Below are 22,816 nucleotides of genomic sequence, written 5' to 3'. Positions count from 1 at the left end.
TGTGACGCCACTTTCAACAAACTATGCACTTGTACTCCTAGTCCCTCAGTTTCATTACACTCTCTAATGCCCTACCATTCATAGTATAAGCCCTGAACTGGTTTGACTTTATAAAATGCATCACCTTACACTTATCTGTATTGAAGTCCATTTGCCACTCCTTGGCCCACTTCCCTAACTGATCACGATCACTCCGTAATCTACGATAACCTTCTTCACTATCAACACCACCTCCTAATTTTGTGTCATCCGCAAACTAACTGATCAAACCTTGTGCATTCACATCCAAATCATTCAAAGAAGTCACGAGTAACAAGGGTCCCAACACCGACCCCTGTGGCACACCATTAGTCACTGGCCTCAATTGCAAGAAACAACCTTCAACCACCACCCTCTGCTTCCTGCCTCCAAGCCAATTTTGAATCCACCTAACTAGCTCTCCTGTGATTCCATGGAACCTAAACTTCCAGACCATATGGAGCTTTGTCGAAGGCCTTGCTGAAGTCCAAATAGACAACATCCACTGCCCTACCCTCATCTACCTTTTTGGTTACCTCTTCAAAAGACTCTAAAAGATTTGTCAAACACAGCTTCCCATGCACAAAGCCATGCTGACTCCTCCTAATCAGACTCAGTCTACCCAAATACTGGTAGATCTTGTCCCTCAGAATTTCCTCCAGTAACTTCCCCACCACTGATGTCAAGCTGACCAGCCTGTAGTTCCCTGGCTTGTCCTTGCTACCCTTCTTAAACAACAGAATGACATTAGCCACCTTCCAGTCTTTGAGAACTTCACCAGTGGCTAACATTGAAGCAAGTATCTCCACAAGGGCCTCTGCAATTTCTTCTCCAGCCTCCCACAAAGTTTGAAGATGCACTAAGTCAGGCTCTGGGGATTTATCCACCTTAATGGCTGTAAAGCTGTAAATACCTCCTCCCTCATAACATGTATGTTCTCCAGAACATCTCCACTTGTTTCCCTTATCTCCTGAGCAACCATGATTTTCTCCTCAATAAATACAGAGGAGAAATATTTGTTAAAAATCCCACCCATCTCCTGTGGCTCAGGACATAGGTGGCCCTGCTGATCTTTAATGGACCTACTCTCTCGCTAGCCACCCTTTTACACTTAATATATCTAAAGAACCTCTTGGGATTTTCCTTAACCTTACCTGCCAGATCCATCTCATGTCCTCTCTTTACTCTCCTGATTTCCCTCTTAAGTGTATTCTTAACCTTTTTATAGTCATCAAGGGATTCACTCAACCCGACCTCCTAAACCCAATGTATGCTTCCTTCTTTTTCTTGACGAGAGCCTCAATATCTCACTAATGTTCTCAGAATCAGATTTATCGTCACTGTCTTAAATGAAGTGAAATTTGTTGTTTTGTGGCAGCAATACAGTGCAAAGGCATAATAAACTATAAATAAATAGTGCAAAATAAAAAAGAACAGTGAGGTAGTGTTCATGGACCATTCAGAAATCTGATGATGGATATATTCAAAGCACTTGACTCCTCCCATGGAGCTCCAGATAGAGTAAGCATGTTGCATCTCCATGATACAGTGTTGTTGACTGCAAGTATGTTGTTTTGTGGAGGGCAGCTCTGAAATTTACTGCAGACAAAGGTCCAAGTGGAAATGGTTCATTTACAATATCTGATCTTTCACCCAAATCATTAAACTTGTTTGAGCTAAGAGATATAATTATGGATTCAAAAATACATACTTTACTTCTGACAGAACAGATCGTTCACCATCAGAACACTGAGAGCGGCGGTACTGTCGAAAGCTTCGGGGTGAATGTGAATGCCTGATTCGTATCGGGTTACCTTGAGTCCTGGAGACAGAAAATTTTGAAGTTATTAAGAAACAGAAAATCAACACAAATGAAAAAAAATGTCATGATTTTCTTCTGGTAAATTATGATTGCATTTGATGAAATTAAGTCATTTATATTTGTTAGACTAGGTTAATGTGTTATTCTTCTCTTCCTAACGTTTAGTTTCCTTATGGTAGCGGTTCATGCAGGAATAGTCCCAGAGGAACTTAACAGCTCTCGATTGCATTTCCCTTGGGACAAATTTGTAAGCCTATTTTTAGCTAGTCACTCAATTGCAAAAGTTCCAAGGCAAAGTTTTAGATTGAAACTCCAGTGAGATATAAGGCAGTGTGTCACGGATGGAAGTAAGATCTTGAAACCAAGGCTGCATTGGTCCTCCCAAGTTGTTGTAAAATATACGCTGGAATAAGTGGAAAAAAGTAAATGAATTCTCTCCACTACCCTGGCCAACATCTACTTCTCAATCAGGTTGAAAACTGATTATCTCATCATTATAATATTGGGAATTGTAGGACTTTGTTGTCTAAATCTTGCCTGTACTTTTCCTTACATTACAATAATAACCACTCTTCAAAAGTAGTTTATTGACTGACAGGAGTTTGATGAACATAAGAAATAGAAGCAGGAGTGGGCCGTTTGCTCCCTCATGCCTGCTCCACCATTCATGAAGATCATGGATGATCTTCTCCCTGAGCATAATTTCCTCACTATACCTTGATTCCCATAATATCTAAAAACGTCATGATTACTTTCTTGAATATACTCAGTGATCAAGTCTCCATTGCCATCTTTGAAAGATAATTCTAAAAATAGCAGTCTTTCTTTCTATAATTTACTCTTGTTTTGTGGTGATTTTCCTCTGCCCATCTCACTCCACGTGCTGATTTGCAATCTGCTGCCATGTGTAGCCCTCTTATTCCTACGAACATCAGCTGAATTATTTCTGAAACAAGAAAAATGAGAATGTGTAGGCCATCTGGCCTTTCAAATCTTTTCCATCATTCATCAGGATCGAGGATGATATTCTACCTCAGCACCATCTTCCTGTACTAATCCATATCCCTTGATTCCCCGTGATCCAGAAATACATTGATCTGTTTTGAATGAACTCAAAGACTGAACATCCACATCTCTCGGTGGTGGAGAGTTCTAAAGATTCACCACTCTCTGCATGAAGAAATTTCACTTCCTCTCACTCCTAAATAGAAATTTGTACATTTTGATGAGGTCACTTCTCATTTTTCTAAACTTTAGAGCACACGGTCCTGGTCTTCTCAATCTCTCCTTGTATGACAGACCTGCCACTTTCAGCAGAACCTTGAAACCAATCAAGTGAATCTTCGTTGTACTCCCTCTATGGAAAGTTCATCCTTTCTTAGATAAGGAGCCCGAAACTGTATATGATACTCCAGGTGTGATCTCATCAAGGCCTTATGCAATTACAATAACACATCCTTACTCTTGCATTCAAATTCTCTCATAATGAAGGCTCACATACCTTCTGCCTTCTTGATTGCTTGTTACACCTACATGTTGGCTTTCCATGGCATGTGTACAAGCATACCTAGGTCCCTTTGAACACAAAAACTACCCAATCTCTTGGTACTTAAAAAAAATACTGCTTTTCTGATTTGTGCAAAGTGTGATTCCTCACATTTTTCCCACATTATATTCCAAGCTCCATGCTCTAGCCTATTCACTCAGTGTGACATATTCCCCTGATGTCTTTTTATGTCCTCCTCTTTACTCACAATTCTGTCTAATTATTATCCACAAACTTGGAAATATGATGTTTGGTCTCCTTGGTCAAATTGTTAATGTAGACCATACAGGTATCCTGTAGTACCACACTAGTCACAGCCTGCCAAACTGAGAACAATCCACTTATTTGCACACTTTGGTCCAGTACTTAATTCTCAATCCTTGACATCATATTACTCCCAATTCCATGTGACTTAATGTTGTTGACCAACTATTTGTGTGGGACCTTATCAAAAGAGCACCTTAAAGAGAGAACTTGTCTGTGTAATACATTTGCCTACATAGCTTTCAGGATGATGATAATGAAAACAGTTTCAATAATGACATTAAATTTAAATGAAGTTATTAAAACTAATTGTTGTTTTGACCTCATTACAATCTCTTGATCAATAAATATAGTAACACCCATGTTCACTAGAAAAGTTGGATTAACAGTACAATTAACATCTGATCCTGGGACATGGCTGAGGACATTGTTGAATGGATATCTGGTTGAATAATTCAAAATTCTGGAAGGAATTCTCAGGCATTGAATAAAGCACCAATTTATCTATCAAAGTCAGGTATATGTAAAGGCCTTTCAACTAACAAGATTACTTTTCCAGTATCCCAGCTTCTCCCATCAGATGGGCCACAAACACATTCAATGACTTGGATCATACCTTCTGATGTAGCCCAGTGCAAAGAACAGTTCAAAAGTTTTATGAAGCTTGTGGGCTGAAAATGTAGTTTTAATTAACTCCATATAGACAAATGCAGCCACTAAATGAGGACAGAATTTCCATAATTTGGACATCTTGGGAACAAGTAATTTATGTTAATTTTAATATCTATGCAATCTAAGTAGGTGGAATGAGTGTTTGCTTTCAATAATTGAATGATTTGCGTAGTTTTGCATACTTCTATAGCAACCAGCACACTTCATTTTGCATCTGGATTTTCCAAACACCATCCTTTTTGATCTTTCTTTATAATTTACCTAATACCCAATTCCAGATGTGTTTTTTTAAAAAGCATTATCAGAAACATCAAATGTCAATTATTAATGAGAAAAGACCTTAAGATCTAATTTTAAAAAATCCCTTCAATGATACAATATGTTAGAATCGTATATTAAACACATTGTAAAATCATCTTCTCCTGCTCTTGGTGTTTTACTTTAAAAAAAAATTGCTTGGACAATATAATTATGTCCTTTTGTAATGATCCATGACATATAATAAAGTACAGAAAATGAAAAGCAAGTACATCAGGTTATATTAGCTGAACAAACTCACTCTACTTTGGTGTATGGTATCTCTTTCAGCTCTTCTTCTGTTAAACCAATTGGATCTACCAGTTCCCGCCTAAAAAATGGAATTCAAAGGAAATGTGAGGTATTACAATAGCAATGCAAATGAAATTTCACTTCAACATCCAGGAATTGTATAGAAAAAAAATTTGTCACTATGTTCTACCTTTTCCATATCTTTTTCCGTTACATCCCTACATAACTTCTATAGATTTTAGATGCTGACATGAAAGAATGCAGATGCTGGAATCTGGAGCAAAAAAAAACCAAACTGCTAGAGGAACTCAGTGGGTCAGGCAGTGGAGAGAAATGGACAATCAATTTTTCAGGTCATGACCCTTCATCTGGACTTCAGATACTGCACCTTTTCCCTAGTCTCATCTGAAGCCATTTGAATGGGGCTCAGTATAACAAAAGATACCTGAATGTCAAAAAAACCCTGCAAATTCTGGAATTCTGAAAGGTCTTCAGCCTGAAATGTTAACTCTGTTTCTCTTTCTACAGATGCTGCCTGACCTGTTGAGTATTTACAGCATTTCTGTTTTTATAGCAAAAATACCTGCTTCCTGCAGGTATGCACAGCACACACAAGCAGTTATAATTGCACAAATAGCAGTACTTATGTAGAAAGCACAGAGACTCCACAGACGCGTCTCTAAAACTGACAGGGAGCAGACAGTGGTTGGGTAGAAGCAGGGTTTTTTCCTGCAGCCATTAGAGCCATAAACTCAATAATTTCTATTCTAATTTCCAGCCTCTCCTGTCAGAGGTAAGTTATTTTACACAGAGAGTTGTGGGTGTGTGGAACGCATTGCCGGCACAGGTTGTGGGGGCAGATACATTGGGGACATTTAAGAGACTCTTAGATAGCTACATGAATGATAGAGAAATGGAGGGCTATGTGGGAGGGAAGGGTTAGATAGATCTTAGAGCAGGATAAAATGTCGGCACACTATGTTCTATTCCAGGAATCTGTCACGTAGACCTTCACTGCGCACCCTCAATCACTAGTGTATTCTTCCAACATGTACACAATATTCCAGATCTGGTGTCCTTTATTACGCTCCCTCTATTGCAAGTGCATCCTTCTTAGATGAGAAGAGCAGATCTGTAAACAATACACCAACAATTTTTTTTCTTGCCTGTTCTCATTCATCCCCTTCTATTTGCATCTTCAGGCAGATCAATTGTGATTAAAGAGCCATTACCACTCTCTCTTGACAAGCATCATTATATGGGTCAGTTAATCTCTCTTGGCCTCCCTTTCATCTAAAACATTCCCTTCATTCTCTACACCTCTTCCCAATCTCTACAAGTTAAAACATCTTTGATTTCTAACTTTTTCAATTATGACGAAAAGTCATTGGCCTAAAATGTTAACTTAATTTCTCTCTCCACAAATACTTCCTGGTCTGTTGCATATTTCCAGCATTTCTTCAATGCTTCCCATTTTCTTGGAAAAGAGAAAAAAATGTAGAGGTATCCCGCTCCAATCCTGGTGAGACAGCTTCTGGAATACTGTGTACAGGTCTGAACTCCTTTCCTAAAGAAGGATATACCCAATGAAGAATATTCAGGGAACGCAGTAAAGGTTCATTAGATTGATTCCAAGGATGCCATGTTTATTTTATGAGTAGAGATTTAGCAGACTAAGACTGTATTTTCTTTAAAAGAATGAGGGGTGATCTCATTGAAAAGTACAAAATTCCTTAGGGGCTTGAAAGGTAGATGAAGTGTTGATGCTTCCCCTGGCTGGGGTGTGCAGAACCAGGTACCACAGTCTCAAAGTAAGGGAGCAGATGAGAAAAAACCTCTTCATCCAGAGGGTGATGAATCTTTGGACTTTCCCCAGTGAAGAGGTCTGTAGAGACTCAGTTGATGTGTATATTCAAGACAGAGATTGACTCCCTGATTTTTTAGGTACTAAGGGGATCAAGGGATAACGGGTTGATGCATGATTTTATTGAATGATGGAACAGGCAGGAGACGCTGATTAGATTGTTCCTGCTTTTAGAACTTGCATTCTTACAAAGAATATAACAAAAGTGATTCGATTTGTTGTTGATCTAGATCACTGTATCCTTGCCACCATCTTTATAATAGAATTCCCTCAAGCTAGCTATGTGTCCTGTAAGCGATTGAAAAAAATTGCTGTATTATACTGAGAAATAACCACAATCACACAAGGTGCCTTTGTGTTTCACAATGAATATACAGTTTCCAAATATTAATATTAATTGGTTGGCCCTAATTTTAGAATTCACCTTCTGGGAAATATTAAGTTTGATTGGTTTTAACAATGTTATCACTTGATTTGCATGCAATGATCTGATTCAGCTTTCCTCCAAAAATTAAAATTTTGTTCACAGCAGTTTTCATAATTAGACCATGGACTGTTCAGTTCTCCTCTGAACTAAAGTGTGAAGTGATATGCATATCTTTAAGGGTATTATGCTATAAAGTTAATTACATTTTAACAATGCACTCTGCAGATGGAGTGTCCACTACATCCTTCCATTCAGTAATTTTTGCAGAGATAAAAGACCATGGGTAGCCCTCAGTTAAAACAGGATTAGAAAGTAGAAGCTCTGTGTGCTCATGTGCACAGACATCAGTTAGCCTGTTCTTATTTTAATATTTTATGATTAATCCTTCAATCCACTATTCCATTGGAAATTGTTGATGTAAACTTGTCATGTGGCTATTTCACTATCTTGCCCCGAACCCCGAATCTTAATGTCCGCATCTGGGAAGAGGAAAATATAGCAAGAGACTTCAGAAATGTGTGATTGTGATCATATTCAACAAGGGAGACAAGTCCAACTGTCATTACTTCAGAGTGGTCTCCCCACTGTTTCCCACAGAGAAAGTCATTGCCAGGGTTTTCCTCAACCATCTCCTCCCATTGCCAGAGCTGCTCCTTGAAGCACAGTGTGGATTCCGTCCATCTAGAGGCACAACGGATGTGATCTTCACGACACAACAACTCTAAGAAAAGTGCAAAGAGGAGCACCAACCACTATAAATGACATTTTACGTGCTCACTAAAGACTTTGATTCCACCAACCAGGATGGACTGTGGAACAATCTCCTCAAGTTCAGCTGTCCACAGAAATTCTTCACCATTTTACTTTTGCTTCGTGACAGCATGCAAGCCATAATCCTAACCGATGGGTCTATAACAGCACCAATTTCGGTGAAGATCAGTGCCATTCAAGGATGTACCAATGCCCCAACAGTTTTCTCAATCTGTCTTGCTGCAATTTTACACCTTACTTCCAACAAACTTCCCACGGGATTGGAGTTAGTCTTCAGAATTAATGAAAAACTGTTCAACCTGTGCTGTCTACACTCCAGAACCAAGGTCACCCAAACTTCAGTGGTTGAGCTGCAATATGCAGACGCTACGTGCATTTGCACATGCTCAGAGGCTGGGTTCCTAGCCATTGTTGATTCATTTATTGAAGCATATGGAAGGACAGGCCTAACACTCAACATCACAAGACAAAGGTCCTTTACCACTGCCCCTGCTGCACAACACTTCCCTCCAACAATAAAGATTCATGGTGAGACCCTGGAAGAAGTGGATTGCTTCCCATTTCTTGGGAGTCACCTCTTACCAAAAGCATACATTGATGATGAAATTCACCAGTGCCTTCAATGCGCCAGGATAGCCTTTGTTCGATTAAGGAAAAAGATGTTTGAAGATAATATCTCAGTTCTGGCAAAAAAAACTCATTGTTTACTGGGCAGCATCTGAGACCTGGAATATCTACACAGATACCTCAAGGCACTTGAAAGTTACCACCAACGCTGTCTCCAGAAAATCATCCAAATGCACTGGAACCATAAGCAAACTCTCTTCTTATATTTCTATATTTCCTTAGGACATAGAAGAGGGCCATTTATCCCACTGAGTTTATGCTAGCTCACATATCAATCCCAATCCTCTACTAGTTTTCCCTGTAATATATTTTCCTGGTTTTCCCATCAGCTACCCAAGATTCTCCAATTTACCCATACACTAGGGGCAATTAACTACCCCAATCTGCTTAGCTTTAGGATGTGGGAGGAATCTAGAGTACCCAGAGGAAACCATCATGGCGATGGGGAAAACATGTAAACTCTACAGATAGCAGCAGAGGTCATTGGTTCTGTGAGGCAGTAACTTTACGAGCTTTGCTGCTGTGCCTCCCCAACATTTAGACCAACACCTCTAGCACCGAAGGTCTATTTACACTCAGCTGGCTCCATTGGGCAGGCTGTGTTGAGCACATGCTTAGCAGTAGACTCCTGAAGTGGACAATTCCAAGCTCCATCATGAGATGAGATTACCAGGTGGACAGAGATCCAGATTGTGCTAAATGCCTCCTCGCAAAATCGCAACATCCTAACTAACCCTTGGGAATCCCTGGCCATGAACACTCAAAGTCGAGAAGAAGCATTTTGGATGATATTGAGAACCTCAAGTTCATTCAATAAGAACACACAGAAGCCCAGCTAAGCAGTAGCAGGAGTACACCACTTCACAAACTGTCCACCTACCCAACCTATCAGGCAGGTCCTGCATCATCTGTGGAACAATGTGCAGTTCCCACATTGTGTTCAACAATTACCTGAGAACCCACAAAATGGGAGTAGAAACAAGTCACCTCGACCTCAAAGGACATCCTAAGAAGAAGACAGCACTCTGCCAGGAGTTGCATAGCAAGAAGTCCAAATGAGGCAGAATAATTTACATGGGCAGTTATAGTGGAAGAGAAACTAAGAACAGAATTTATGACCTTTCTTCAGCTTGTATTGAAAAACACTCACAAGTGCAGCCTATATTCCAGTGCTAACTATGGTAAAGTATATGAGGACATGAAGATATTACCTTTTTTTTGTACAAGTCAGGCAAGTGCCAATAGAGTTCTGACGAAGGGTCTTAGACAAGAACATTAAATCTGTTTCTCTTTGAACAGATGCTGCCTGACCTGCTAGGTGTTTCCAGCATATTTCATTTTTATGTCAGATTTCTAACATCTACAATTTTTGATTTTCATTTGATGCTCATCGTGTATCTTGAGTGTCAGACGAAAGGGGTGCGGAAGACTCTTGGAAAGGTTTTATATTGGCAATGAATTACCTTTATAAAAGAAACTTATAAAAAAAAAAATTTCATCTATAGTCAGCAACTTCAGACTCACTGAATGTGTTTCCACAATTCTTCCTTTGCTTGTACGTCTGGGCTCCTCCTGCAAAAATAATCAATAATAGTTAGATAAAATTGACCAAGTAAGCCCCAAAAGTGAACAGCTCTGAAATCCCTCAAAGGAGGTTAAATTACATTCAATAAACAAGAGTTTTTATGTTTCTACATGAGCTATGTTAAAGTAAAACAATTTAAATTTCCATTTTAAAAAAAATCACGCATGTTTGTAGATTGCTATTTAAAAAAAAGCTTTAATTTCCAGTAACCTATTTAATACTTCTGACTTTGTGGATTATTGTTACACCTCTGGGTGCAGTCTCTCTCTCCCTGACTTAATATATGATCACAGTGGCCTTTCTAATACTGATACTCACTCAGTATTTGCAATATTTTATACTAACTGCTGCTGTGTTACAAATATTAATGCACTCAATGATAATGAGGAAGAGTGTAGATGCCTAAAAGGGGAACACTACATAAGGAGATGTAAATTGTACTGCACTCAACCACTTCATTTCTAGCTAAGACCATAGGCACCTAATCTCCCTGCTGTCCATAATAATCCTAAATGATAAATTTTGGAAATTTCATTCAGGTACAAGTGGGCATCATTTGAATTGAATCAGCAATCATGCAGAAAAACAAAAGGATGACGACCAAAGCAGGAATTAGAGAATGTTCATCTTGATGCAAAAGGATCTGTTTTACTGAAGAGAAATGAAAAAGCATACTGAATAGAATAAAATTAGCATCATTTTGCATATGGCTTCAAGACACTTAAGCTGACTTTTGGTGCATCAATACTTAATACACCATAAATCATTTATTACTACGAGTTCTTCAGATTAACTTTTAAATTTACAGGCAGTTGAACACGTACGATCGTGATCTGTGCTTTGAACGTCTGTTGTTGGGGTCAGCTAATGATCTTTCTTTTTGCCGTCTCAGCACTTGTTCCCATTGAGGAGCTGAGTCCACCATCTCATTCTCTTGACGTGACCTGAACAGTAAAAACAAAAATGAAAAGTGTCAGAATATGTGAAGCTAGCAACAATCAAAAACACAATCATTATCTGACACAAAAATTGTCATTTTGTGTTCAAGCAATGCAATGTGGCCACCTGCTGGATACCTTGTAATGATACACAATAATAAGGCCAGGAGATGGAAGACAACGTCTCAAATAGTGCAGTCAGTTCCATGCACCAGCCCTTAGGAAGGAAATAGTGCCTTGAGAGAGTGCAGTATAAATTTACTGGCATAATCCCTCGGGCTTCAAAGATTAAAATGCAAGAACAGATTACAAAACTAGATATTCCCCCCCTAGTATTTAGAAGGTTAAGGGAAGATTTTACTGACAGTTCAAATATTATAATCACAGTGGGACAGATAGAGAAAAATTATTTCTACTGGAATACAGGGTGAGGGGGGGAAGTCAAAAATGAGTCAGCGCTTCTTAGAGTGAAGTTTGGACACTCTCCTACATCCAAGGGTGCACCTTTCTTCCCAAAGAGTGCAATGTGCTCTCACTGCTATACATCACACTTGGTGCTATAGAGCAGGGATGAATTTCTATGCATTCTGGTTGCAGACCCAATGACATACTTTTGCCACCTTCATTCCTCTTTCCACTAGTTCTTTTCTCCATTGACAAATTTCCAAACTGGTTTCTCGTGGGAGTGACTGCCAAGCAATAGCATGGACCTGTAAAATTCCCCAATATATATACCTGTTCCGTTTTTACGTTCTCTACTTGAGTTTTCAGACTCACTACCACTGCCACTGGTGTTTCCACGGGATCGGGACCTATAGCAGAAAATGTGTTACCTTGCAGTAATTAATTGGATGATCAATGAAGATCCACGTTGCAACAATATGGCTTAGCTTCTGTATTGAAAATATTGCTAAGGCTATGAGCATTCATCAATATTGAGTAAATCATTCAGAAACATCTGGAATCCAAACATTTGCAGTCAATCACGGACATCTGGAAATTACTCTCCAATTTTATTATGCCACCTCTGTTGCAGATGGCAGAATAAAAGTACCTCCTGTACATGATATTACAATGAATTAATTACTGATTCATATTTCCTAGCTTAGATTTTATAAATCTCAGTGAGGATTCATCAGAATAACTGGTTGAACAGCCACTCTATTGCTTGTTCTGCTCGCACATATTACAGGTCACGAGTACCAGGAAAGGAATTGTAAATTATTATTCAAATGTCTGTAAAAAGAATGCGGCCACTTATAAGTACCCTAAACAGTTAGGGTGTTTCTTCATCACTGATCACAATTATTATGCCTGGACTGATCAATTATCCAGCTGTGGAATTGTTAGCATTTGTCAGTTTAAGTATCAGCATTTCAGGACTTCCATGTTAACACCCAAGTACCAAACTCACTGGTTAAGCTCTGTCAATCATTTCCTGGCTGTGCTCTGCCGCTGCACTCTGAAAGATTTACAAAGATCATTCATTTTGAATGGGGATTTTAGTGCTAAGGGGATGAAAGAATAAAATAAGTTTCTATTTTTTATTATTTGTGTCTATTTTAATTTTTCGATTTCTTCAAAGTATTATGAAGTGTCAAGCTGATTTTGTTTCATTTGATTTCAATTATTTATTCAAGGTTAAAAATTTTCGATGCTTCTGCATATCATAGAAATTCAGAACTACTGAGAAATCCTGATAGCTTTGAATATTGAATAAAGCCTGAATGTGGTTGAGTTCCTGCATTATGGGGGCACAGACCATTCATTTTATAAAGAGCTGTGAATGGAATGCACACTGATCAGTAATCTTCCACAATTTTCAACTTATGACTGAAAGGAGGTTAATTCATGAAGCAGAAGCCGGCAGAGATGGCACGGTCTACAACATTGCCCTGTGGAAATCCTGGGGCTAAGACGATAGGCTTCTGTCAACTATAACTATCTTTCTTAATACAAAGCATTTCTCCACCACCCCTCTCTGATTCCCATTTATTTCAATTTTACTTGGTCTTTTTGATGCATACTCAGTGAAATGATTGCTTGTTATCAAGGGACCCAAACTAAGCATCAGTAAGCATGTTATTCATATGGAAGCACCCCCTATTCTGAGACTGTGACCCATGGTTCTAGACTCTTCAGTCAGGGAAAACATCCTCCCTACATCTAGCCTGTCAAGCCACTTAAGAATTTTGTAAGTTTCAATGATGCCTCTCTTTCTTCTGAACTCGAGAGGATGCAGTCCAGCTTACTCAATCACTCCTCATATAGCAAGCTTGCTTTCCTTGAAACCAGGCTAGTGAAGTTTCACTGTATTCCCTCTATGGCAAGTACTCATTTTCTCAGGTAAGGAGACCAAAACTGTATGCAGTATCTCAGGTTCAATATTGTCATGGCCCCATACAATTGCAATAAGGCAGCCTTTGTCTCCATTCAAATGCTTTTTTCAGTCAACTTCTTGGTCTTTTTTCATGGGTTGATTTAAGTTACATCTGGACCAGAACAGCACTGTCAGAGAGGCAGCTAGTTAAGAAGAACAATGAGAAATAGCTGCAGGAATAAGCTGCTTGGTCTTTCCAGCTTGCACTGCTATTGAACAAATTCGTGGCAGATTTTCTACCTTATTGCCATTTTCCTGGACGATCCCCATATCCCTTGACTCCCTTAATAATCAGAAATCTATTTATCTTCGTTGTGAAACAACACAACTATTGAGCTTCCACAGCCCTCCAGGGTAGAAAATTCTAAAGATCCACCACCCCCTGCATGAAAATATTTCTCCTCATCTTAGTCTTAAACAGCCTACCATTTATTGAGGGACTGTAACCCCAAGTTCTAGACTCCTAAACCAAAGGAAGTAATCTCCCTGCATCCCGCCTGTTAAGCCCTGTAAGAATCTTCTAAGTTTCAATTGGATCATCTCTCATTTTTCTAAACTCTGGAGGATAATAAACTCAATCTCTCCTCATACTTCAAATCTGCCATCCCTGGAACAAGTCTAGTGAATCTTTGCTGCACTCTTTCTATGGTAAGTATATTCTTTGAGGTAAGGAGACCAAAACTGTACACAATTCACCAGGTGCAATCTCACCAAGACCTTTTATAATTGCAGTAAAACATCTTCTGTACTCAAATCCTCTTGTAATAAGGCCAAAATACCACTTAGTTTCCTAATTACTTGCTTCACCTGTATGTTAGCTTTCACTAACTTCTATAAAAGGACACCCATGCTCCCTTGAACATCAACATTACCCAATCTCTCATCCTTTAAAACAAAAGTTTTGCTTTTCTGCTATATGCACCAAAATGATTAACTTAGCAAGTTTTCAAATAATGTTATAAAAACGGAAATACTGGAAACACTCAGCAGGTCATGCAACACCTTGGTGGAGAGGCAGAGTTAATTTCTTAATCTAAGACCCTTAATCACAACTAGGAAAGAGAGAAAGCAAGATGTTGTTATCTTGTTTCCTCTCTTTCCAGTTCTGATGAAAGATCTTCTACCTGAAATGTAAACTCTGTTTCTCTTTGCACAGATGCTGACCAACCTGCTGAGTGTTCCCATCATTTTCTGCATTTTTTTCAGATTTCCCATTCACTTGCCCATTCACACAGCTTATCTGTACCGCCTGAAGCTTTTTACATGCTCCTCCCTACTCACAATCCTACCTGGTTTTGTATCATCAGTTCTGAAGTACATAGTGATGTTGTTGGGGCTTAAAGCCTTTGCAGTAGTGCTATGTTAAGCTTTGTGATTGCTGTCTTTGATAAAGGTGGTATGAGAGGCAGAGAGGGATTTCAAGAAATAGCTGGTGTATAAATCTGTTGAAAAGGATATAAATGCATTTTAAGCAGATCACAGAAGGTTGATTGGATTTATACCTAGAATGGGCTGGTTGTCTGAAGAGGAACGCCCCCTGGGCAGACTAGATCTGTATTCGCTGGAGTTCAGAAGAATGAAAGACAACCTAATTGAAACCTATAAAAATCCTGAGGTGTTTTGACAGGTTGTGGAGAGGATGCATCTTCCTGCAAGAGAATTTAGAACTAGGGGTCACTGTTTAAAATTAAGTGGTCATCCATTTAAACAGAAATGAGGTGAAATTATTCTGTAGTAAGTCGCGAGTCTCTGGAAATGCGTGGTGGAGGCAAGGCCTTTGAATGCTTTTAAGGTAGAGGGAGATAGGTTCCTAATAATCAGGGGCGAAAGGTTACCAGAGGAAGGTGGGAATGTGGAGTTATAATCATTTCAGCATGATGTGATACTGGAGGGTTTCCTGCCAGTGTTGCTTCTCACTGAGAATTCCTGATCAGGAAATAAAACTTTATATTCTTAAAAATACACTACAGGCAACAGATTAACAGCTCATTCAGCAGCTGAAATACTTTATTGTTTGGAAAAAGTTTGAAAGCTTTGATTTCATTTGGCACCGAAAATAATTGGAAGCAGCTGGGATTATGCTAATACATAATTATTCTGTCCTTATAAATTCTAATAACTGTATATATTTTCATGATTTTTGCCAGTTTTAGGGAACATTTCCCATACACTATCTCAAACCACGTCTCCTCTATTTCCTACACTTCTGCGCTCTCATTTCCTATCCTCATGGCCAAGGCATGGGTTCTCCTTGTTCTAAAACCTCCATTCGTCAGCCTCCACTTACAATGGATCATCCTCCATAATTTCCACCACCAGGCACATCATCCCCTCCTGTCCCCTTTCAGCATTCTGAAGTGTCCATTTCCTTCATCTACTCTTCCAACAACCATTCCCTTTATAACACTTCCCCGTACAACTGCAGGGGATACAACACCTGCCCTTTTACCTCTCCCCTTCCTGCCATTTGGGAACCCAGTCCTTCAAGGTGAAAAAGTAATTCACTTGCATTTCTTCCAACTTAGTGTACTGGATTTGTTACTCAGAATGCCTCTACATTTGAAAAGTGGATCGCAGATTGGGTGACTACTTTGCAGAACAACTCCATTGAATCTGCAAGGATGACACTGAGTTTCAAGTCTCCTATCACTTTTAGTTTCCATCCCACTCCTACTCTGAGTCTCTCTGTGTTTTACCTCCTATATTGCTCCAATGATGCCCAATGTAAACTCGAGGAAAAGCACTTCACCTTTTGTCTGAGTATGTTACAGTCATCTGGTCTGAATAATGAATTTAACAATATCAAGTAAACCTTGCTTTTTTATTTTTTTCTCCCTCCCTCCCTCTCCATTATGTGGCTGTACTTTCTTTTTCAATTTCATTTAAAATCGTTCATCTTTTTCTTTTCCATCTCCGACTGCCAATTTTTAAAGTAACTGTTACCTTGACAACTTTGGTCAGCACCCTATCACTATAATATCCCTCTGTCCTCTCCAGTCCTCCCATTCTCTGCAACTTAAAACCCCCTTGTCTTCTCAATTTTCCTGTTCTGATGATTAGTCCTTGACAGTAAATGTTTCTCTTCCCTCTGATAACTGCCTGACCTGCTGAGTGCTCCAGCATTTTCTGTTTTTTGTTCAGAAATGGCATGACACAGTTTTAGTGTCCATTTGAAAAGAATATCTCATAATGAAAAATGATCAAACCATCCCTTAAACTTCTAACTTCTAAGAAGAATCCCAGTTTATGTTATTTTAAGAGGAGAAATTACAGTTAGGGTCCTGGTATCATTGAGGTAAATGACTCAGACCACCAAGGGTCTTAATGTATATTTTTTAAAATTTGTATGTGTTAGAGAAAAATAAGCTAATAAATTTTAAAAAATCACTAAATCACCTTTTTGTATTATTTTCTAGCAATTATGTATATTTCAATTTTTTTTATGAAAAACATACCTTCTTCTATGTTGCTTTGGATCTATATCTTCGCCATTGTTTTGCTTTTCCTGTTTGGATTGAACAAGTTAAAATGAAATTACACCTGCTTTTTCTTTTTTACATCAAACATGTGCAGCATACAAAAATTTATAATCAAGGGAGCTGCACACATTCATCTTAGAATAAGAGGTTCTACATAGAGAAATGTAGGTCCTTCTTTTAGGGTGTTTATGGGTCTTACACTGTAGACTTCTGCTTGTGTAGGCAAATAACTGAGATAGAGCTATCAGAAGACCATACTTTATTGAAGGTAGTACACTCCCATCCAAGCAGTGGCTGAAATGGCAATGCATCAAGGTCACACCAAGTGGTACATTTAGTTCTTAAAGATACCTTTATACTATATGCACTACACTGTTTCCCCTTTAAAAAGGAAGTAATCCCATCAATTATTACAGATACATTTACATATTAGTTTAACCATTTATATATGTGTACACAGTTATCAACTTAACAACCAAATTCAAGGGAACTACTGGTCTTCTTAATCTCTGTTATTTCCTCTCCCACAGCGATGTATTTATCGTCCCCATTCTATCCACTCCAGACACTTCTTTTCAGCTGGATCACTTCCTCCTGTAGGTTGGGTATCATCCACTCAGCTCTCGTTCTCCAGTGCCTCCTCCCCAATATGTAGCCCAGCAATGGCTACATTGTGGAACAATCCTGTAACTTGTTTTGCATGCATGTATGTACCAATTGATCTACATGAATCTTTTGACATCTATCACCAATCCTCACTATAAAGTCCCTGACTCCCATTAATTCCACAGCCTTTTCCACAGCACCTTCTCAACAATCCTCCACAATCAATGATTGGAGCACTTTCACAGCATTTCACTTGGAACCAGCTCTCTTGATCTTGCAACTTGTGCAATCCTGGTTCCCCTTCTTTCCTTCCAACTGTCCTTCCAAATTGGCTGTACCAAGCTTGGCTTTGCCCACAAATGTCAACCTGTCAGCACTAGCCAGAAGATGGATTTGGGCAGGGGGCTTGGTTCTATGCACAGCAAATGAAGGGGTTCAAGCCATCTCATGGATGGCTTGAACCCCTTCATTTCTTTCTTTATCACATAGATAATACCCAATAGAAACTGGATGATACGGATATACTAAACTGTGTCAGATTCCATTACAATGGAGGAATGTGACAGACTATGCTGGTTTGAACTGTGGGCCATTTTCAGAAACCAGTTCCTCAGTGGAACCATGGGTTGCAAAAGCTGACTTCGGAGCCTCTATGGTCAATTCTGTACAGGTGCACAGATTAAATAACAATGCTTCCAAACATTTTGAGTGGCAATAACCAGCAGAAGGAAATGATCCATTCCTGATCAAAAAGTCAACATTCACCCTCTCGAAGGAATGAGCCAAACTCTAAATTTGCACCTGATCTGGGTACAAGTGTTTGCTTGATCAAGTGGTCCAGCTCAGCATGTTGATCAATGTCCTGATCAAATCTAGGCCTGTAGACCTTCATATGCACGAATCCAAATGCTGAGCATGGACATCTCTTCAGTATATGCACTTGTAGTGCCTTTGGAATCACCATTCCTGGGGCCTCATTTCACACAACCTTGACTCTCAATGACAGTTTATGCTGCCTTTTGATCTCCTCACTCACTCCCATCTCTGACATCAATCCACCTTAACAAAGTATGTTCAACAAAGGACAGTCCTTTACAGGTGGCTCCAGCAGTCTCTTCAGTTGTCATTGTAAAATCATCATCAACAACTTGCATTTTAAAAGTGCCCTGTTCCAAAATAAAGGCCATGGCATGCATCTGCTGTAGTATTCTACTTCAATGTGCAGTACTGATTAGAGTATTTAAGATGCGACAAACAGATATCTCACTTTTGTAACTACACAACTGCCATTGGTGGAATAGTCGACATTGGTCTAAACAGTGTCACCAACTATGTTTGGTCCATGACTGAAATGCCTGCCAACCAGTAACTTGTTAAATTGAGTAAACTCATGGCCAAAGCCTCTTTTTCAATCTGCATGGTTTTTCCTCACTGGAGATAAGGTGTGGGATGTCTACCAAGTGGTGGCTTGAGGCTGTGGAAGGAGATAGAGAGTACACCTTTCAGGTGGAAGGCCTATCGTCAGTACTGGAAAAGAGAGAAAACAAGTTAGTTTTAAGTTGTAGGTAGAACGTGGGAGGGATGGTAAGGAGAAAAGGGAATATCTCTGATGGGGTGATGCTAAATTTACTGTGGGGATAAGCTGTTGATGAAGCCATCTGGTTGATAGGTTAATAAGGGATTCCTTATGTCTGTAGATTGGCTGATGAGAGAATTCAGAAAAGCAATTTGATACAGAGGACTTAATGTTCGAGGGTGCATGTATAATGGCCACTGCATGGTAATGATGTTTAAGGACATGATATGGAACACTGTAGAAAGCGAGTATGGATTGATACTGCACAGATTGGGTTACTGCAATACACTGGGCAGTCCCAAGAATTAATAGCATATTTAGAAACCTCAGCAGTTTGTGATAATGATGTCACAGTCACAATAAATGGTTATCTAGTAAATATCATTAATAGAGGTGGATCACTCGCTAGTGCACCATAACACATATGAGCAGTTATTTAGCTCAACTGTATTGTAATCTGGAATATCCTTGGGAAATTATCTGGTAAGAGGTCTTGGCAAGAAAATTGGCAGTGATATTCTTTGGGAAAGATTGGCCTTAGGCATTGCATTTCATCTGGGTGTCATAGCACCTGCATGACATGTGAAAGCCCGTAGAACCTTTGGTGCAATATGAGTATTTCTTCACCAATTCATCTAATGCATTTCTCCAGGAGGCAAGCCCACTTATTGTTGGCTTGTTCCCGGAGGTCTTAAGCTGAAAGTGGAAGGGGAGAGCAATTTGGAAATGAATGCTGTGCTGGTGAGGGTGCAATGGGGGATGATAACCCTACTGGTGATGATAAAACCATCCAATTATCTGGGGAATACATGTTATTCTAAACAGAATTGTTGATGATGAGCAGTATCTGCTGTCCACCTTGTAAGAGCTATTCATGGTTCCTGATACTTCGGCAAGCTACACCCATCCTATGCCTATGTGAATTGAATGCGTAATTATGGAATCAGATCTACCTGTCGATTAAGGAGTGCGAGGAGTTGTACGCCTACAGCAAGTTGATTCAGCCAAGAAAACCCTTCAGTCTGTAATAGAACCATAGAACAATACGGCACAATACAGGCCCTTCGGCCCACCATGTTGTGCCGCCCTTCAAACCCCTTCCTCCCACATATCCCTCTAACTTAAGTTCCTCCATATGCTTATCTAACAATCTCTTGAACTTGTCCAATGTATCAGCCTCCACTACCACCCCATGCACCAACCACTCTCTGGGTGAAAAACTTCCCTCTGACATCACCCTTGAACTTCCCACCCAATACCTTAAAGCTATGTCCTCTTGTTTTGAGCATTGGCGCCCTGGGAAAGAGGCGCTGGCTGTCTACTCTATCTATTCCTCTCAGTATCTTGTATACCTCTATGTCTTCCCTCATCCTCCTTCTCTCCAATGAGAACAGCCCTAGCTCCTTTAATCTCTCCTCATAATCCATACTCTCCAATCCAGGCAGCATCCTGCACCCTTTCCAATGCCTCCACATCCTTCCTATAATGAGGCGACCAGAACTGGACACAGTACTCCAAGTGTGGCCTAACCACAGTTTTGTAAAGCTGCATCATCACTTCGTGGCTCTTAAACTCAATCCCCCAATTTATGAAAGCTAACATCCCATAAGCTTTCTTAACTACCCTATCCACCTGCGAGGCAACTTTCAGTGATCTGTGGATATGAACCCCCGGATCCCTCTGCTCCTCTACACTGACCAGAATCCTGCCATTTACCTTGTACTCCGCCTTGGAGTTTGTCCTTCCAAAGTGTACCACCTCACACTTCTCTGGATTGAACTCCATTTGCCACTTGTCAGCCCAGCTCTGCATCCTATCAATATCCCTCTGCAAGCTTCTACTGCCCTCCACACTATCCACAACACCACTGATCTTTGTATCATCTGCAAACTTGCTAACTCACCCTTCCACCCCCTCATCTAAGTCGTTAATAAATATCACAAAAAGCAGAGGTCCCAGAACCGATCCCTGCGGGACACCACTAGTCACAGCCCTCCAATCTGAAGGCACTCCCTCCACCACAACCCTCTGCTTTCTACAGGCTAGCCAATTTTGAATCCACACGGCCAAGCTTCACCAGATCCCTTGGCCTCTGACCTTCTGAAGAAGCCTACCATGCGGAACCTTGTCAAATGCCTTACTAAAATCCATGTAGACCACATCCACTGCACTACCCTCATCAATATTCCTGGTCACCTCCTCAAAGAACCCTATCAGGCTTGTGAGGCAAGATCTTCCCTTCACAAAACCATGCTGGCTGTCCCTAATCAGTCCATATTTCTCCATGTGCTTATAGATCCTATCTCTTAGAATTCTTTCCAACAGCTTACCCACCACAGACGTAAGGCTCACCGGTCTTTAATTCCCTGGACTATTCCTACTACCTTTTTTGAATAAGGGGACAACATTCGCCACCCTCCAATCCTCCGGTACCATCCCCGTTGACAACGAGGACTCAAAGATCCTAACCAACAGTTCAGCAATCTCCTCCCTCACCTCACGAAGCAGCCTGGGGAATATTCCGTCAGGCCCCGGGGATTTATCTGTCCTAATATTTTCTAACAACTCCATTACATCCTCTCTCTTAATATCTACATACTCCAGAACATTACCCTCACCTACACTGTTCTCAGCATCATCAAGACCCCTCTCCTTGGTGAATACTGAAGAGAAGTATTCATTGAGAACCTCACCCACTTCCACAGCTTCCAGGCACATCCTCCCACCTTTGTCTTTAATCGGACCTACCTTTACCCTAGCCATCCTTCTGCTCTACATGTACGAGAAAAAAGCCTGCTTGCCAAAGCCTTTTCATGTCCCCTTCTCGCTCTCCTCAGCCCTTTCTTAAGCTCCTTCCTTGCTACTCTATATTTCTCATGAGCCCTGTCTGATCCTTGCTGCTTACACCTTATGTATGCTACCCTCTTCTTCCTAACTAGTTGTTCCACCTCTCTCGTCACCAACGGTAAAATGCTGCAGGGGATTCTGCAACAAGATGATATTCTCATCGCCAGGAAAAGGAACTCTTGCAGAAAATACTCATGTTACAGAAACACAATATATTGATGAAACAGAACAAATCTGAATTTATGCAGCCTGATATTGTCTATCTGGATATGAGAACTGACAATAATGGGCAGACACCTGTCCGGGTAAAGCTATTGGATATGAGGTAGCTGACTACCTTTGCTGAGCTTTGCTCTATCCTTGGTATGCTTCAGCATTACAAGAAGCTTCTATGAAGTTTTATGTCATTTTGAATCCCCTTCACAAGGTTATTCTTTCATCTTCGTGAGCAGGCCTTCAGGATTGAGAACAACTTGCTTCCACTCCAGTTTTCAGGGTTCTGGGATAACTGATTTGACCATTCATAAATGGGGAAGGAGGTGCCTGACAGGGTGGGTGGGTTGCTAATTTGTGTGGTAGTCCACTCCTGCTATTTGTGCAGAGCCACTGGGTGCCCTTGATGCAAGACTCAAGGTTCTCAGTACCATCCTGAATGGTCCTTGTCCACTTTGAGCAGTCATGTGCTCGGGATTCTCAGGAGTCAATGAAGTTCTGCCTATTTTCAAGGAGGCTTTAAGCATATCCTTGAATCTTTTCCTCTGACTTGTTGGTAATCTCTTCTGTGACAGAGGTTGGAATAGAATGTCTGTTCAGAAGTCTGAAATCAGACATGTGAATCACATGAC

At 40.1% G+C, this 22,816-nt stretch overlaps 1 protein-coding gene across 1 annotated transcript in view; it reads right to left on the bottom strand.

Moving 5' to 3' along the window:
- The window catches only part of LOC127572926 (band 4.1-like protein 4A), a 48,894-nt gene that overhangs the window by 6,832 nt on the left and 19,246 nt on the right, over window positions 1-22,816 (bottom strand). The window contains exons 8-12 of the mRNA XM_052020654.1: window positions 16,919-16,968; window positions 10,970-11,089; window positions 10,085-10,132; window positions 4,882-4,950; window positions 1,730-1,840 (exon numbers count right to left, since the gene is read on the bottom strand). Coding sequence (XP_051876614.1) covers window positions 1,730-1,840; window positions 4,882-4,950; window positions 10,085-10,132; window positions 10,970-11,089; window positions 16,919-16,968 — 398 coding nt within the window. The remainder of the gene's footprint in view (window positions 1-1,729; window positions 1,841-4,881; window positions 4,951-10,084; window positions 10,133-10,969; window positions 11,090-16,918; window positions 16,969-22,816) is intronic.

Source organism: Pristis pectinata, chromosome 7 (assembly GCF_009764475.1).
Source record: "Pristis pectinata isolate sPriPec2 chromosome 7, sPriPec2.1.pri, whole genome shotgun sequence".
Taxonomy (NCBI): Eukaryota; Metazoa; Chordata; class Chondrichthyes; order Rhinopristiformes; family Pristidae; genus Pristis; species Pristis pectinata.
This window is presented reverse-complemented; position numbering and strand designations above follow the sequence as displayed.